At 39.2% G+C, this 18,962-nt stretch overlaps 1 protein-coding gene across 2 annotated transcripts in view; it reads left to right on the top strand.

Annotated features, from left to right (window-relative positions):
* The window catches only part of LOC114476797 (regulator of microtubule dynamics protein 2-like), a 42,554-nt gene that overhangs the window by 14,956 nt on the left and 8,636 nt on the right, over window positions 1-18,962 (top strand). For both annotated transcript variants that reach the window (XM_028468721.1, XM_028468720.1), the window contains exons 3-6: window positions 2,714-2,921; window positions 3,004-3,106; window positions 5,516-5,576; window positions 17,138-17,213. In XM_028468721.1, coding sequence (XP_028324522.1) covers window positions 2,714-2,921; window positions 3,004-3,106; window positions 5,516-5,576; window positions 17,138-17,213 — 448 coding nt within the window. The remainder of the gene's footprint in view (window positions 1-2,713; window positions 2,922-3,003; window positions 3,107-5,515; window positions 5,577-17,137; window positions 17,214-18,962) is intronic.

The raw sequence follows: 18,962 nt of genomic DNA, 5'->3' as shown, positions 1-18,962 counted from the left end.
ATACGGGAGTTTCCCGGCCAAAACGGGATACTTGACAGGTATGATTTAGCTCATAATGCTAAATCTGGTTTTCTAATAAAGTGATTAATGGAGTTTTAATGTGATCCACTAATTAAATCAATGCAATTTCAATGTAAAATGTACTGAGAAACAAATATAGATACCAACTAGTGACCACTTGTGTTTAGTGAAAATGTTAACCACTGTCATGTATTTCAATGTACTATGTTATTGTTGACTCTGAAAATTTTAGATTTTCAGATACATGTTTGTTTTTTTAACCTTTGTACATGATAGTTTACTCTTTAAGCAAATCTATAAAAATCAGTCAAGGCAATACTGTTTTTAAAAAAGGAAGATAATTAGGGGGCAAAGCAAACCCTAAGACTTGTAATGAAGTGCACACCTGCTTCACAAGGTCACAAAACCCTATGAATAATATCATTATACAAAGATGAGTTTTTTTACCTTTATTTAACCAGATTGTAATGCATAATAGAATACACCTTTATTGATCCCCAGAGGGGAAATCCACTTTTGCAGCAATGCAATAAAAGAGCAGATAGTAGAAATATATATTAACCTTAGATAATAGTGCAAAATGTACAACTCTATAATATATAATACTGTATATATTAATATAATGCAAATAATACAGTATTATTTAAATGCAAACTGTTTTAGAGGTTGATTCTATGCATATATTCTGTTAGTTAATCAGTTTTTTTTGTTATTATTATTTTTTTTTTTTTTGCAAAGCATTACAAAGTGAACAACCAGGATAAATTATTGACATTAGTAATGCCATCTTTTTTCAAATGACAGCTTGGGTATTTTTGCCCTGGGTAATGAGTAAGCCATTGATGCTAAAATATGTTGGTGCTGCCTTTTGGTGACGGAAAGATTTAATATAAATACCTCAACCCTCTCCAGCATTGTTGGCTTTCATTGGTCTCATTTGCAGACACTGAATAAACTGGTCTACATGTCCTGGAGCTCGATAATGTTGGGATGGTAACTAGGGTTTGTTTTGAAGTGGGTCACTGTGGTGACTGTTAGCCTATTGCTTAACTCTATGGAGAAATCCCTTCATGGCCCCCTTGGGATGTACATGCTGAATAATGCTCTCCTTCGGCAAACACACAGCCTATTGAAGTAGAAATGTTCAGATTTGCATTTGTAGTCATAACTTTTGTGTAAAAAAATAGGTGAAGTAGGAAGGTGGCTGAGTCATTGCACAACGTGATTTATTTTAGGTTAACAAATTGTTGTATCTTGATGTTATTTGTCATTAATCATTAATTGCCTCTTTAAAAAAAATAACTATTTATTTCAATAGTTTTTTTTTTAAAGCTATAGGGAGCCATTGCAAAAGAGTCAAAGAGCCACATGAGGCTCCAGAGCTGCAGGTTGCAGACCCCTGCTCTGGGAAAACCACAGCTGAACATCTACCCCCATCTCTCTCCAATCACCCGCCAGCCTCACGTCCGCTCGTCCCCCAAGCACTCTGTTGCTTCGCGTGCCCGGACACCTGTCCTCAGTGTGTGTTTGTCCCAGTGTCCGTGAACGCAGCACGGACTCCCAGTGTTGGTGACGCAGCATCTGTGTGTGTTTGGGGACATGGCGGCGCGTGTAGTGTCCATGTCGGACCCTGATTCACAGGAGGAAGACTCAACAGGACGAGGAAGTTTCCTCCTTTTGGATTTTCACACGCACTCGCACAGATGCGACCAGATTAAATTCTCCCTCGCACACACTGAAAAAATAGTCACATATGCGACTAATTTGGTCGTAGTCTTGAGCCATGCTATATGGTCAGGGTTAAAAGTGTGTGCTAAGAGGTGGAGTTAGCAACTTGCCTCTGGCACGGCGCACCTTTTGGGTCTGCAGTGTTTTTGTCTGTGGCTCGTACCAACACATCCCTTCAGAACCATGGCTTGCAGCCCAACTACTCTCTCATAGCTGAACATAGGCTTCTAACCACCAGTGACGCACATGGAGCTTCTGCCAACAATTAATAGAAGCTTTTCATGTTTTCACCTTTGTCTTGTATGTTTACCTCCTCTGTAACTATAGCTTGTTTTTCTGCCCCAAATGTCTGAAGTGTTAGCCCACGTTGTCTGTGCACGCTCGCAGTTATTTAAAAAGGCAGCATTAAATCTCTGATGCAAGCGTTGCACGCCTCACCTCACTAAACACTTCTGCCTGTGTATGAAAAGAAAGCCTCAAGGTATCCACGTTTACACATCAGGAGTTTCTGAACAACTAGCATTTAGAAACAATTACAGTAGGTGATCTAGTTATGTAAGCAGTGCATTAATGTGTAAACAGGGAGTGAAAATTGATCCTATATAATCAACACTTGGCAAAAAGCTGCTTGTAAAAATTGTTATCATAAGTGGATTCTGATTGATCTGCAAAAGTCCTCACCTCAGGTGTACCACCTCACGAGCAGGCGGTTTTTTTTTCACTTGTGAGTAAGATATTATAGATCTTTGAATTAAGTGAATTTCCAGTAGAAAACGATCAACATTTAGGTGGTTTGATGGAGCTTCTTGAGCTCATTTTGCACAGTTTGCTGAGAGCCTAATAGCCTGCCCAGCTGATTCTGAACATCAAGGTGTTCAGTGAACCTTTTGTCACTTACGTTGGTTCTGTTTAATAGCACACGCTGACAGCAAAATGAAGCTCTTCCCATTTCTGATGCTTTTAGGTACATAACTGCGCTGACAGACTCGGATGAAGAAGATGATGAAGAAAAAGAAGATGAAGAAGAAGAAGAACAAAGCGAGGAAGAACTAAAGGATGGAGAAGAGCCTGCGGACATGTTAGCCCTCATTGACAGGATCGACTGTTTACATAAAGGCAGTGAGTCAGACAAAAGAGAAAGTCTCAGCATGCTGTTGGAGCAAAAAGAAAAGGTGTGTTCACTTTTAGCAAATACACATTTGTGTTTTCAATGCTCAAACCAAACAGTCATTTAACACTGAATTATTTTTCTAGTTTGGACAGAAATCACCTTTTCTGTGGCGGCTAATTCGAGCGTATTGTGATGTTCATGACATCAGCTCCACAATGGAGGACAAGAAGACACTTGCGGAAGCTGGTAATTTAACAACCATCTCTTTTTTTATTTGATTGTGTCATTAACCACAAAGGTACCACTAATGTGGCCACATTTAGCTACTAGTCCGTATAAGATAACACTCCTTCATTGAGGAAACAGATCTGCTGAGTTTATTTTAAGCTTTTAAAACATAGCTCAGGTAAAATTATTATTTGAACACTGTAACTTGAGTAACTTGGTGCTTTGTATATATCCCCATTCAGTCGTCTCTTTTTTGACCTGTCATTTTGTTTTGATTCCTTAAGAAGTAGAGCGATCATAAAAACATAACATCATCTACCTGATGACCAAATACAGTCTATAAAAATTTGACCTGGCAACGTAGGCTAACGCAACTCTTTCAGGACCTTTTATTTAAAAAAAAATTATTGAATCAAGAGCCAGACAGACATTTTTGAGGGGTATCTATAAGAGTTACCAGTGATCTTCCGTGTTGTACTATGCGGTGGTATGGCAAGCCCTGTTATTTAATAGCTAGTCCAGATATGTAATCTTGATGGCCGCACTTTAAATTCTTACTAGTCAAAATGAACGTTTCGGATATCTACAATGACATTCTTCCTATCCACAATTGTAATTGTAATGTGTTGTCACCAGTGACGTGTCGTGACCACTAGGGTTGGGTAGGCACGTTGCAAATCGAGACCACCAATGACAATTTCATATGTTTCTGCTGGCAAGTGTTAATTCAATTCAAATCAATTTTATTTGTATAAAGCAATTTCCAACAAAGTCATCTCAAGGCGCTTATCAAAATATAAAATTCATAATAAGAAAGAAAAAACCCAACAAGATCCACATGAACAAGCATTTAGCCATCTAACAAAATCAATATCATAAACACCATTAAAGAAACATAAACAATTATTTAATATAGCCTCCATACTCTCCCAACAAGATATATCTCATGACACGGCAGCACATCTGTTGTTTGTGTTGGAAACACAGAAACACGGAGAAAAAGGCAACAACAACAACTCCGAACAGCCTCAGTGAGACACATCCATAAAGCCAATCCTTTCTTTTGTACCATTCACTGTGGAAAGTATGAAACATTTTCTGATTTTACCTTTGCTGAAGGTCTGGTAACTCCGGTGTTGGTCTCCCATCTTTTAAAAAGCTGTTGTTTTTCCTCAAAAGAAAGTTTTTCTATCATCTCTGGCACTGTCATCCTGACTGTAGCGTTATCCCGCCCACTAGCTAGAGAACGTAGCGGCAGCGGTCACATGGCATCAATTCCCTAATGTACTGTGAACTTACGTATAGCATTTAGCATAGCACAGTTATGTCCAAAGGCAGCTCTCTACGCTGCCTTTGGACGTAAATGGTTGTCATCTTGGGGACCTGACTGCGCATGCGCAAACACGTAAAAACACGCAATGGGAACAGAGGCAGAGGAGCAACGTGCCTTTGGGAGGGGGCGTGGCTTCCCTCTGCCTTATAGCGGAGCGAGACTGTGCAGCTGTTCCAGGAAATAGCGCTGTTTAGTAATTTGGGCTATGAAATGCACAAAATGTGGACACTTTCAAACTTATAGATACTGTAGGCTATTGGAAATGGAAAAATAAATAATTTATAATTAAAACAAATAATGAAAATATCAATTCACCCTTGGGTAGGCACTGCCTACCTAACCTACCCTGACGGCACATCACTGGTTGTCACTTTCCCCATTGATGTGTATGTAGTTTGTCATTGCAGATATCTGTAAGTCACTATTTTGACTAGTCATAATGTCATTAAGATGTCTTTAAACAGATTTTTGATTAGCTAGAGATCTCTGTAAGTGGCATTGGGAATGCGTGACGAGGCAAAGGGCGGTTTTCGTGTGGTCATTGCAGATATCTGTAACTCAATTTTGACAAGTCAAAACTGAGTTACAGATAACTGTCATTGTGACTACCGGTAGTCACAATTATGTTGTTGATATTTATAATGTTAATACCATATTGTAAAATATAGCTATTAAATGTTAAAAGGACTTGCCATAGCGGTAGTACTATTTTGACTAATAGACTGTTTTGTGATTTTGCTGATGTTCAGATTGGATTTTCTGTCCACATCAGTTTTCCTCTAATCAGAGCTGCAGAAACACACGTGTCATAGCATCTGACGGTGTTACTGTTAGTGATGCAGACAGTTAAAACAACAATCCTTCATATTCTGCATTCATGATTTAGATATTATTAAAGCAGATGATGGAAAAAACTTTGATGGTTCTTGATTAACGGTATATCACGTTTTGTTTTCACAGTCAACCTCGCCCTTGACTCTGCTAATCCATTCCATTTCCTTCTTTCATCTTCACAAAAGTGTTCTAGGTGAATCTTGTGTTTGATTTGTGTTCCAGTTGAAAATCATTGAGATGATTTTTTCTTCCACTCTTAGGAAAAACAGTGGGTGAAGTGGCAGTCAGCGTGAATCCTACATGTGCTGAAAGTCATCAGTGGTAGGTGTAAGGTGTTTCCTTACTCTCCGATTTCATAATTAGAATCCATATTGTTTTGTTATATAAACAAATAATAGGATTATCCAAAAATTCGACTTCATCGTAAGCGACTTTGTTCAAAGTTAGTGAGCAGTTTAGTTCCAAATTCAGCCTTTGAGACTGAATGAAACTGGGGACTTTCCTCAAATGAGCAGGACTGCAGGACTGGGATGTTGAGTGACAGCTTAGCCTGTGAAGCACCTGTTTTTCGATATTAAAATGAATTCACATTTTTTTCCCTTTGGAATACATTTTTATATTTTATCAAATAGCTCAAACCAAAGCAAGCAAAATCTCTGAAATCAGATGGCAGGCCATTGTACTGTTAAGTTTAAAGGAGATGTATACAAAGACATTGGACCATTGGAGCTCTTGATACTTAGTAATCCAATTCATAGTAAGGGTGACCACATTTCTGTGGGTGTAAGACTCCTTGGATCTGTGTATCCTGCTATCATTTCAAACACATTTTCTGAAAGTGAGATCTGGGTTTGTTATGGGCGTTACTCTTACTTCAAGGGCTGCTGATTCTTAATGGTTAAGGTGGTTGCTGATAACAATGTCTGTATGTTTGGGACCAATCAGACACATTTTTGTTGTAGCTGAGCTGTGTTAACACGTTTGTTTTGATTTCTTTTATATTTCTCTTTAGAGGAATAGACCACCTAATACTGGTTGATAGCCCTTACACGGGGTTTTCCTACTATTCTTTTTCTTTTGAAAATATACGAACAATATGACCAAGCAATGTACAGTTTATAAAATGAAAGAGTAAAGTTAAGCTTGGTATATGAGATACTTGCATTCTGCCTAGAAACCTCCTTTAGCTACAGCTCTCCTCCCTCCCACACCCACCTGAGAGCATCTAACTTAGTTCTAGGAATGTAAGCAAGGGTCATTATAACTCGGCCATGACTGAGGGCACATGACACCAGTTTTGACATCTTGTGTTTTTAACAGATTATTCTACGAAAAAGCAACAGTAAAATGCAAAATGTAACTTTGAGATAGCACTGTTTAGAGATTTGTTTTTGCATTCAGCATCTATATGACATTTGGTGTCATGTGCACTTTAAATAGCAAAAATCATCACTTCTAGGGGTGGGAACCTCTGGGTACCTCATGATACAATGCGATACGCTATACAAAGCTCACGAGAACGATTATCTCACGACATGACGATACTGTGGTTATTGATATATTGGTCAGAAATCAATCTACGACAATCTATGACATATCAAGAAAAAAAAGATTCAGTGAAATACTACAATTTTTATTTTATATCTCTGAAAGACAATAAATTGAAAAAATGTCCTATGAACAGTGACACTATTTTAGTGCAACATTTCTGTAAATAAGTGTCAACATACCAATGTAAACAAATAAGCATCTCCAATAGTGCTTTTTGTAAACAAAAAAAAAGGTTTTTCTTACCAGTGACACCATTATAGTGCAATATTCCAGTAAACAATATATTGGTTCCTTCAACAAACAGTGACAAAATTTCTGTGAAGACCTACCTGCACATTTTAGTGAAAAAGCAGAAAAGGTTTTGGGAAAAAAAAAAAAAAATTGAGAAAAAAAATTGATACTTAGCGGGAGCATATCGATAATCGATCGTGCGGAAAAATATTGCAATGTATCGCTGTATCCAGATATTGTCACACTCCTAATCACTTCCTCTCTTTTACAGTAGCTGTGCCTTTGTGTTGGTGGCCATGAACAGGTTTACAGCTTTACTATATGTAAATAAGTGCTTGTGATTTCCTGGTCATTGTTGTTGCCCTTGTGTCTCAGAATCGATCAGCTGTTTCGGTGTCAAAGTTTCAGTACATTTTTAAATGGTGCTCAAAATTGTAGCCTAGAGTTATGGGGAATTTCATACTCATGGAAATCGAGGAGAGCCTTCACTCTGCTCCCGTGCCACCCTGCTTGCTGGATGACTCAGTAGAAAATCCCCTTTGCATTTAATTCATTGTACAATGGGCTTGATGGCAAAAGGAAACCTGTGTACTTGAGGTCACAATTGCATTCTTCATCTGAAGCACTGCTCATGTCAAAACTTGACTGCCAATACAAGGAATCCACTGCTGCAGTGTAGAGATGAAGATTTCTCCAGATGTGGCAGTTGGAAAAGAAAATAGGCTCCATTCAGCTTCTTTGAAATAAGCATACCATTCATTTGTTGTAAACTAATTAATTTATATACATCAAGTATGAACTTGGTCCCTTTAATTAGAAGTATATGTTACTGTCAGTTACATACAATGATTTGGAATAATGTGTAATTGAGATCATGTGCTTACTTGGCGCAATCACACATTTGAAGGTTTCTCTAGGAAAACCTTTTGCTGCAGCCAGGAGCAGCTTTGGCTCAGTTTGTTAGGCAATAATTACACATACCGCTGCAGCCAATATGTCGAGTGAAATATAAGGCTGTGTGTGTTTAGCTAATTAAAAGCTCCAGCTTTAAAAAGCTTAACACTTAATCCCCACAGCCCGTAATAGTGTTTGTATGGTTTTTAAACCAAGCAGAAACAAGGTTGAACAGACGGAGCAAAGTAGGCAAAGCCACACTTTGAGTAAGAATCAGACTGGAATCTGGTGCCAGGCAGCATTTCAGGAAAGTTAATGTCTGAGGTATTTGTTTACTTACTGTTATAATCCCGTGAGAAAACTTGTCACCTGCTTTCCTGAATGTCCTTTCAGCTTGTCACAGTTTGGCAGATGTTTAGACGTGCTGCCAGTTAGTTCCTGCTCAGCCACTGAAACCTCTGACTGAAACTGTTTTACATTGTGTGAGAGAATGAAGAACTTTTAAAAAAATTTCAATGCCACAAATGCAGATTTCACGCTTCAAAGAAATCTGCCTAAATGGGTGGATTCCACTATAATGTTAGGTTTACACATAATCTCAATTCTCAGATTTTCTCATTAAATCAATGCAGATGAAAATGTGTGAATGTTAGAAATGAATTGCTTTAGCGTGCTTAAAGTTTGTGTTGGTTTCATTTTTCAAAGATCAAAGTCAAGAAGTCTCATTTACTGAGTGACAGCTTACAGGTTGGGTGAGGATGTTGAGGCTAAACGCACCTGCTCTGGTATCTGTCACATGCCGTGTGAGACTAGAAATAGCAGATCTGCCTACATTTATCAGTGGCAAAATGCGCTGAATGGATCGTACACTCTATGTTACGTGTTTGACAGAAGCAATCCTGATTGTCTTGGGTTAGTGTTTCAGCATGTGTAGTGACGTTTGTGCACGTTTTTTTCAGGTGCAAACCTTTAGTAAATTTGCACCTTTGAATCCTAGCTCCCTCTTTCTTCTTACATATTACACATGTTTGACACATCTGTGATTATTTTAAGCTATAAATCTCACATGCTAAAACACTCTCAAAAACAAACAGAAGAAGCCATGCTGTTTGCATCATTATGTGCAAGTGCTGCAAATCAGGTAAAGGCTTTTGTTTTGATTAGTGTTAGTTGTGCCCTGATGCAGCCCAGAGTGATAGATTTCGCCCTGTTTTCTTAAAACCCTGGTTTATATTGAAAAAGTTCAAATGCTTTTTATTGAAAACTGTTGATGTACAGCCACAGGCTTCCTGTGATCTGGGAACCTTACACAGTCAAACCCAAGCCCTGAGGTGATGAATGAATGTGATGTCCCTGAAACAGTCATTGCCTCCCAGAAGATTATGCATAGTTTCCCACTCCTGTCATGCAACACACCTGTATACTTTGCCCATGGAGAGGTGGGTGAGGAATCCTTTGAAGTTGGATCCTTTTGGAGGTGCTCATTTAAAGAGCACATTTCAGACAACTTCCACCTCTCTCATCCTTCAGAAATGCTCTAGTTCAAATGCAGCATTTCAATATCACTGACATTAATACCAATAATAATAATTCATTTTCAATTTTATTCTCATTAAATAATTGCATTTTTTTTTTTTTTTTTACTTTATTTGTTTGGATGCATTATACATGCGTTAGGTTTTGTATTAGTCGTACCACAACAACTCAAAACTTGGTTCTTATGGAACCAATCAGTTTACAGCTTTATGTTCCCGTGCCGACACAGGGCACCGAAACCTAAACTTTTGCATTGGAGAGCCTTGAGTGTTGCTCTAATAATAATATAGTAAAGTACATACACTTTACTAATGAAGCAAAAATGTGTCACTTCTACTATTAGTAAGCCTTATGTGGTTATACATTGATGGGAAAAAGCAAATTCCTGCTTTTCACTGCCTTTCAAAAATATTATAACCAATCAGGGTGCTGGACTTGGTTTTAATTCCTCCGACTTCATTTGCCTCAGATCTTCTAGTACTGCTAGACAATTTTTTGGCTTTACTTGTATTACTAGTCGACTAAAAACTGTCTACAAGTACTAATCGTAAACAATTAAAAAAAAAAAAAAAATGTGTAAAGGATTTTGTGCATTAGTGCACAAGTAAACAAAAATACTCTAAATGACTTCAATAATAACACAAAACAACTATAAAAATACCATACACAAAATGACAGGAAAAAAAAAATTACACCAAATGACTTAAAAAAAAAAAAAACACAAACAACAATAATAAAATGACAAAAAAAAATACGCAAATTTCTCTAAATCCCAAAACAGAAACTAAATTAAAGAAAATGACAGAGAAATACTCAAAATGACTCCAGAAACACACAAAACAACTAAAATATACAAAATGACAAGAAAAATCCACAAATGATTCTTAAAAACACACAAAACAGGAACATTTAAATACAAAATGAGTGAAAAATCCACAAAAACCTATCTTTTCGGGAATAATGTTCAGATGGTCATTATTCTGAAGGCTGTCATAAATGTTGATAATGTGACCCTCGGATCAGACAATCAATAATGGCCCTTGCTGTGATTAAAATGTCCCATGTCTGATTTAGGGTGACGTAGGTACTAAAATTTAATATTTCAAAAAAATTACTTGCCTTTTAAGGTTTTACTTCCTGTGTAAAATATGATGTAGAAATGTGTTTCACTATAAGATTGTAGAATCATAAATGTTTTCTCTGAGGATGTTTTTATTATATAATTGAAATTTGATTACCGAGTATTTTAAAGCTTCTGTCTTTTTTTTAATTTAAAGATGGATTGTGTTATTTGTGTAGTTTTGGTCTGTAAAAACGTATTGTGTTTTGATACCATTGGTACGTGCTACTGAGTGTGTGCCAAAGTGTAAATTTGGGTTGAAAGACTTCCTGCAGTGCAAGCATTGAGTTTCATGGGTGAGATTTCATGGCGGTGAGTTTAAAGCCTGTTTGTATAATCTCAGCAGGCTGACGGCAGTGAGATGTGATTGCAGTCCGGTGTCACCTGCTTTGTTTATAGGAGTGTTTTCAAGGATCCCGCTGTGTGAATTAAGCCCCACGTAAATCCCTGACTACAGCGCCTCGCCACTGGAACAAAGGCCTGTGGATTAAACTGGGAGACTGTGCCAGTGTCAGTCAGAGGGCAGCTCTGAGGGAGTGGAGAATGAGACACACTGACCTCCACAAAGACAACTTTTCAAACCCGGGCCTGGTTGATGGAAACAGCATTGTGCACTGTTCCCAGTCGCCATGGAAACAGTTGTTTGTGTGCCTAAATTTCAAGCTCATTGCGGTGGAAAGTCTTTGAAATCAATCGGCCGTTTCCATCTTGCTTTCAACACTTACCACCTGTTATATTATTAGTGTTCAAGATTTTATTATATTTTAAACAACAAATCTCTCTTTCATATTGCTTTGACTTTGTCTCTCAACTCTCATTTAATATCTCCCCTCTCTCGCCTTAAACTGTGGTGGAGAGATAATATTTCGACTCCCTGTAAAAAAAGAAAGAATAAAAAAAAGCGTGTTGCCCCGTGAGGCTCGACACACCTCTGAAATCGTTTTCCCTCTCTCTCTTCATTCACTGCCTTCTCTCCCCCCGCCTGTGTGTCTTTACAGATTCAGAACTGCCACAATAGATGTGTTACATAAAACCAGAAACAACACTTTATCTCCTGCTGGAGGTCAATTTGAAATGTTAGATGTTTATGTTGTAAATTATACTATATGGTAGTTACTTACAGACTCATAACTGCTGTTTGCTACCTTTGCTGAGCTGGACTTGTCCCATCCAGAGGTGAGTTAACGTTTGTTCTACAGCCCTCAATGGGCACTGATTACTCCCCCTCTCTGGTATGCTTCCCCAGGTGGTTTCCATCTCACCATAAAAAAACATGACAAAATGACACTGGTAATTGTGTTGACTAAAAGTTTTCGTTATAGTTTTCGACGACTATATTTTGTTATATAGTTGCAGTTGGTTTTGTCTCCCTTCTGCTTTAGATGGTGACGATGCTGGCGTCCTTCCATTGTTGTGGAAGGAGGCCGGCTTTCCACGCCCAGGAGATGAAGCATTGCAGCAGGCAGGGTCCTCCGAGCGTCAAGACTTCGGCTGGGATGCCGTTAGGGCCGGCAGCCTTGTTGTTTTTCTGAACCTCGGAGAGCAAGGGCGGGGTGTCCAGAGCTGGGAGGGCGGGTAGTTCTGGTAGCTGCTGGATGATGGCTGGGTCGGGGTTGTTGGCTCTATTCAGCAGCTCACGAGGTGTTTCGATCAGCGCCCAAGAATTCCAGCACGATCTTTGTGGAGTGTCGTGCCGTCTTTGCTTCGGACTGGGTGCAGAGATCCCCGCTGTGGTCTATAGGTCGTCTTGATTACCAAGTAGAACTGTTGGCAATCGTTGTTTTCCGCAAAGCTCTGGATCTCTAGAGCTTTTTCCGTCCACCAGTCGTTCTGCATCGTCCTGAGTTTGCGTTGGGCACATGCACGAAGGTCGCTCCAGCGGGACCGAAGGGCAGCTGAGGATGGGTGGCGGAGTACGTGGGCATTGTTCTTCTCTCGCAGAAGTTGGTGGATTTCCTCCGCACTCTCATCAAACCAGTCTTGGTGATGTCTCTGGGTGGTTCCGAGAGAGTTGACGTCCCATTTGTTGGTCAAGTTGCGCGGTGGTGACCGGGGTTTGTGGCTCGACCAGCGTGATGGCTACCAGGTTCGTCACTTTGACGCGCCACAGTTCTGCCATAATGTTTGGGTCGCAGTCTGTGCGCGGAGATTCAGTCGAGGGTTTGGCTTTTCTTTCGCACAGGTGGTTGAATGTGCAGACGGAGGATACTTCGTATGAGATGATGGTCGGTCCGACACTTTGCCCCTCATATGGCACTCGTGACATGGACATCCTGGAGGTCGGATTTGCGGACGATGACATAATCCAGCAAATGCCAGTGCTTGGACCACGGATGCATCCACAATGTCTTGTGCATTGTTCGGAGCTGAAACATGGTGTTGGTGATGGATAGCCCGTATTCTGCGCAGAGGCTGAGGAGCCTGAGTTCATGCTGTTGCTGCGGCCGACCCCATGACGACCAATGACACCTTTCCACACCGTGGTCTGTGCCAACCCTGGTGTTAAAGTCGCCGAGCAGAGATCTTGCCTAGGATCGTGTGCAAGGTCTCGTAAAAGCGTTCTTTCTGTCTTCGTCGGAAGTCAGGGTGGGGGCGTACCGCCCCTTGGACAGAGGCAGACGTAGGGTCATAGTGTGCTCGTCAATCCAGTATGTCTGTCGATTTCTTTTTTTTGTTTTTCGATCGCTGAGAGGGATGTCCTGGCGGGTGCGGTTCCCCGCCCAGGAAGTTGAGGGACAGACAATGTTTAGGCCACCTTTTCTAAGCCCTTTCCCGTGATGGGTGAGCAGTGCGGATCCTAAAGATGGCTGCACAGTCGCCCAGGTAGTTGCCGATGGTTGCTGCTGCTCCGGTCCTAGCCCCCAACGACCATCTTGTCTGGGCCGCCTACGTGTGGGTTGCTGGCTGAGGGCTTCCAGCTGCATCCACAGCCTGCCCCCGTCACCAGCAGGACTTGGAAGGAGCTCACACAATGAGACGTGCTCAATGAAGATTTAAGTGGAGGGAGGGTGCGCTGGCCTTGATCCACTAACTTGGTCACCCACAAAATGATCTGGTGGCTTGGGGAGGTCCACGACAACCGTCTTCGAGAGCGACTGCAGCGTCCTGCTGGCAGCTCGGTTTGCTTAGGGCTGCCTATCGCTTGGCGCAACGCGGGTTTTTCATCAGGGTTACACCTTCCCTTAGCCTTTGGTTAAAGAACCTGGCCGCAAAGCTGCGGAAAGGTATCCATTACCCAGGACAGGGGCCCATGCCAGATACTGTCAGCCGGAGTCAGCTGAGCCTGGGACTCGTGTCAGGCAGGGTCATGCCCTGAAGTACTACCCAACACGCCCTCATCACACATAAGGCATTTAATAATAAAAAATATACTAAATTAGTAAAATAAAACAAAAAACGAAACAATATTTATACAAAAAGTACACAAAACGATAACAGAAATGCTCAAAAATGACAAAAATGGCTCCAAAAACACACAAAATGACAAAAAAACATACTTTACAGAAAAATACACCAGACAACAAAAATTTCAAAATACACAAAACTAAATATTTATACAAAAAATACACAAAACTAAATATTTATACAAAAAATACACAAAATGACTCCAGAATCACAGTACAATGCCAACAAAAAACAATAGTTATACAAAGAATGTACAAAAACACAACAGAAGGATACAAAAATACACATGACTCCAAAAATCATACATTACAGAAAGATACACCAAACAAAAAAAAAAATAAAAATTAGTAAAAAATAAAAAATTAAAAAAAACACACACACATTTGTCATGCGCATGTCCCATAGAATTAAACCTGCACCCGCACATATACCCCTTCAGAGTCTCAACAACTCTGTCTCCACCCTTTCCTCTGCACACACCCAACACAGCATAACGTGGATGACTGTTCATCATAGGAATGGGATCCACACAAGGTTCCTGCTGCTTAACAGAAGGTTTTCCTTGCCGCCATGATGAATTTCATGTTGGGTGTGGGATACATACAGTATGTATGTGTATATACGTATATATGCGTATGTGTGTATCCATAAAATGAAGAGTCCGTCCTTAAGACTGCTCTACTGTAAAGTGTCTTGAGATACCATTGGTTATGATTTGGCGCTATACAAATAAAAGATTGATTGATTGATTGATTGAGATTGATTCATAACACTATAGAGTACAGAGTATGTACAGTACACCTCTTTGTACATCCAACTTTCAAACACATACTCATTTGGCCATAATTGACAACTCTACTTAAGCTCCCACATGAATGCACACTTCCGATGGGCATTGTTCTAATTCTTCTAAAGACATATGTCCCTGTAGTTTCCACAAGATACTTATATAATTAGATTGAAATGTAATCTTAACAGTGGTTTAATGACAGCCATTTCTCAAAATATATATTTTTTTGTGTTATTTAGTCATGAGAAATGTTTTTTAAAGAAAGTCAAAAGTGGGTGTACTCTGATTGCTGTACTGATTAATGTGATTATTGTATATCTTTTATATATCAGTAGTTAACCACTGCAAAATGGAACTGTTTTAGAGTTTGTGTTGCTTTGCTTTAAGATGTAGCAACCAGATTGCAAAGCTACTGAATGCTGGGAGCTCCTCCCGTCACATTAAACTGGATTAAAACACTACAACAACACCTAAGCACCCCAGCTCCATTTCCTCATGGCACCTCTTTAGTAATCATTCATTCTGAGCCTTTACATCCAGCAGCATGTTTTCTTTGTAAGTCATGCAGCACAGCTGCCAATAGATAGCATCTCTGTTCCTCTGATGTTTTTGGAGCTTTCCACTCATCGGGCGCCAACCAGTGGCAGTATGACCACTCCCCGCACAACCTTAAGATAATAAATAAGGATCTTTTTGGTTACACTTCCACATAACTTGTCTTGCAAAGATAATTCTGGTGGCATAGCAGTGATAAAAGCATGCCTGGTAATTGTCCAGTTAGGAGGCGTAATGATTATTAGATCGTTTAGCATTGGCATTGTTTCAGACTTTTACCATTGCCTCAAAATTATAAAGGTTTCTAGATGAGAGGATTTCATCGTGATCTTATATCAGCTGAGCTCATGTGTCAAACTCAAGGCCCGAGGGCCAAATCCGGCCCTATAGTAGATCCAATTCTGCCTGCAGGAGAAAGTATAAATTAAAGCATTCATCATTGTGTACATTACAAAATAATTTAGTTGAAGATATCTGCAGTCCCTCCAAAAACAAACATTCAGCGTAACTCCACAATATCTGCAGGGCTCACAGTTCACCCATGCTTACATCACATGACTGCAGTCATTACTAACCTGAAATTGTTGAAAGAACTCTCAATTTTTCCAAAATCCTGCAATTTCCCTTAATTTATGCCTCAAAATTTCACCAAAGGTCAATCATTGCATGGATATTGTCAGTGTCTTACGTACTTTACATAATCATTTATACGTGGAAGTGCAAAATTGCTTATAATCTGCTTGAGATAAAACTGTTCTGTAATTGGGCTCCAAACTAAAATGAGTTTGACAACCCAATATCAGCTCATGCTCGTCCACTCTATTCATGTCGTCCAATAGCACTAATGTCCTTTTTGTTATTTTTGTGGGCACGCCATATGTTATCTATACAAACAATGGTCAAACAGTTGTAGATCAAATCTACCAGGAGCACCACCATGCCAGATGCCATTTGCACTACTGATTTCTCATTTTAAAAGGTGTTTATGTTCCTGGGAGATACCAGCAGGGTAAAAAGCACTTGTGGTGAAAGTCCTTTGATCACTGCTGTCCTCTGCCAGCACTCAGCCTGTAGCTGACATGGATAATCCCTCTCACTGTATTTCCTCTCTGGAAACAAGATGATGCAGCTTGGCTGTGATTATGTTGTTTATTTAGGACTTTGCAGAGTACACCTTAAAGTCTGGATTTTTCAACATTACTTTGGTTGGCTTACTGATTTGATTTGTTGCTAGTGACCCAGAGGAAAGGTGGTGTGACTGAGAATCCATCCAAGCTACACTTCTCCTTTGGACTACAGGCAAAGAAAAACAGCCTGTTGTATTCATTTATTGTCATTCCTTGTTAGGAGTTCTCCCCAGCATGAGTTAATGAGCACAGTGCTGAGTGGAGGCTGTTCAATGTGAAGATTGAAGCTGTTGGAATGCAAAATATTCTACAGTATAGGCTTGTTTAATATAGATTAAAACTCTGGCTAATTTTATTACTTTTACTGTCTTCTTGTAAACTGGAGTTATTTGAATTATTATATTATAGTTCTTGTTGTCTTGTTTTTAGGTTTTGTTTTATTAATTTCATGAAATAATGAATTTCATTCTCAACACTACAGTGTATTTATTCAGTCTGGTGGTTTTCTGTACAATTTATAAAACATGTACCTACATTGTAGCAAATCTGCAAATAACTTGTGTGATTTCTAGCATCTTGTTTCGCATTATTTGTGCAGTTATGTCTAAAATCTCTGAAATTGGTGTTTGCTTTGGGTCAGGACATTCTGTGAAGTGTTTGTGTTGCTCCACAGGTATGCCATCATGTGTGGCATAATGGCTGAATACGACACCTTACAAAACAAGATAAAGAACGGATACATCTTTAAGGTAAGATTTTCAAACAGCTCTTTAAACTTCATATTATGTCCACATATATAAAACATTGATATACATATAAGCATTATTAGACATTATGGCTGTGTTCGAAATCCCATACTAACGTAGTACTCATACTCAGTTTGACATCAAAATTTGTAGTGCATTCACATTAGATAGTATGCAAAGATCGAGTATGTGAGAAATACCAGGATGTATACTATATCGGGACATTTTTTAAGTATGCACGGTGGGCACATTAGTCTTACTCAACCAACCTATGATGCATTGTGAGCAGAATGTAAAATAGTCCTGGCACCAGCTTCAAGCTAAAAATCAAACATCCCCTTTTCAAAACAAAAGCATCTCTTCTTGTCTTGTATTCGTTTTTAAAGCTTTTCTAAATAGGGCTCTTGTTTTGAAGTTAACCAGAAGTTTCGTCAAGAAATGGTAAATGGTAGGAGTGTGAAGATACACTCAGCTCACGAGACGAGACGCAATATTGGGTTCATGAGTGTACATAGTGCAAATAGTGCAAATAGAGCCTGACCAAGTATGTCATTAACAACATGCTGCAACTACGCAGCCATGTTCTTTTAACTGTTAATAGACTTCCACAAATTGAAACTAGAAGTAAAATGTACTCCTCCTCTTCTTCTCTTCCTTCTCCTGCTTTAGGTTCTGGCAGGCTAGATGTAGCAAAGGTGCATTACTGCCCCCACAGGTCACCAATAGAAAGTTTGGATAGCTCACAAAAAATTTTTTTTAAAAATCTCGCGAGCCAGATTTTTAATCCGACAAGAAATCTCTGAGTTTAATCTTGCGATATATCATGGCATGAGATCTTGTCACAACCCTACTAAATGGACTTGTTTATACATATCATTTATAGGTCTTTATCTCCACCAAAGTAGCCTCAAAGTGCTTCACAAGTCGACCATTGATAGCAACTTAAGGTTCAGTGTCTTGCACAAGGACACATCTCCAAAAATCTCCGAAATGTTGGCATGAAATATGTTTCCACGAGTTTTATGGATCAAATGAACACATGTTGATATTCTGTTTGGTTACTTTCTTGCTGAAAATGTTTTTTAGAACTTTCAAAGGTGGAGAATCAACAGAGATATATAGCCTCAGTGTGCTTCAATTTTTGTCATTATAGGTTCAAAATACATCTTAGGAAACTTTGAAGTATACTTCAGTTGGAACGGCCATCATCCTAATCATACGAGGAGTAGTAGTAGTAGACAGTATATCCTCATTGAGTTTGTAGTGTGTAGTACAGAGTGTGCCATTTCCAACACAGCCTATGTGTACCCTAAGGAACTCAGTGTTGTTACTCAAACTTTGCTACATTAAAATTGAATTTATTTGCTAGATGTATTAAAATTGAAATTAATGAGTTAAAAATTCACATTTAGACACAGCTTAGTGAAAACAGCTTCAACAACAAAGTATATCTTTCTCAGTGAGATGAATTTGCTTAAAGACCATTAAAAAGGACCATCATTTAAAGTTGTCCCAACATTGGTCTAACGTAGTAATTCTACAATGAGGTCGGAGTCGTTCACAGCAAACAACTGTGGTCCTGGTTTGTTCCTGCATTTTACTGGACTGAATACACACTTATCTTGTACAAGTTTAATTTGTTATTCCTGATGACCATTTAGTAACAATTAATTTAAATTATGTGTTCAAATAAAACCCTTAGCTTTTTGTGTGTGGTAATAGGGTATCACACAATGTTTGCATTTTTAGCTT

This window comes from Gouania willdenowi, chromosome 15 (genome assembly GCF_900634775.1).
Source record: "Gouania willdenowi chromosome 15, fGouWil2.1, whole genome shotgun sequence".
NCBI classification, from domain to species: Eukaryota; Metazoa; Chordata; class Actinopteri; order Blenniiformes; family Gobiesocidae; genus Gouania; species Gouania willdenowi.
This window is presented reverse-complemented; position numbering and strand designations above follow the sequence as displayed.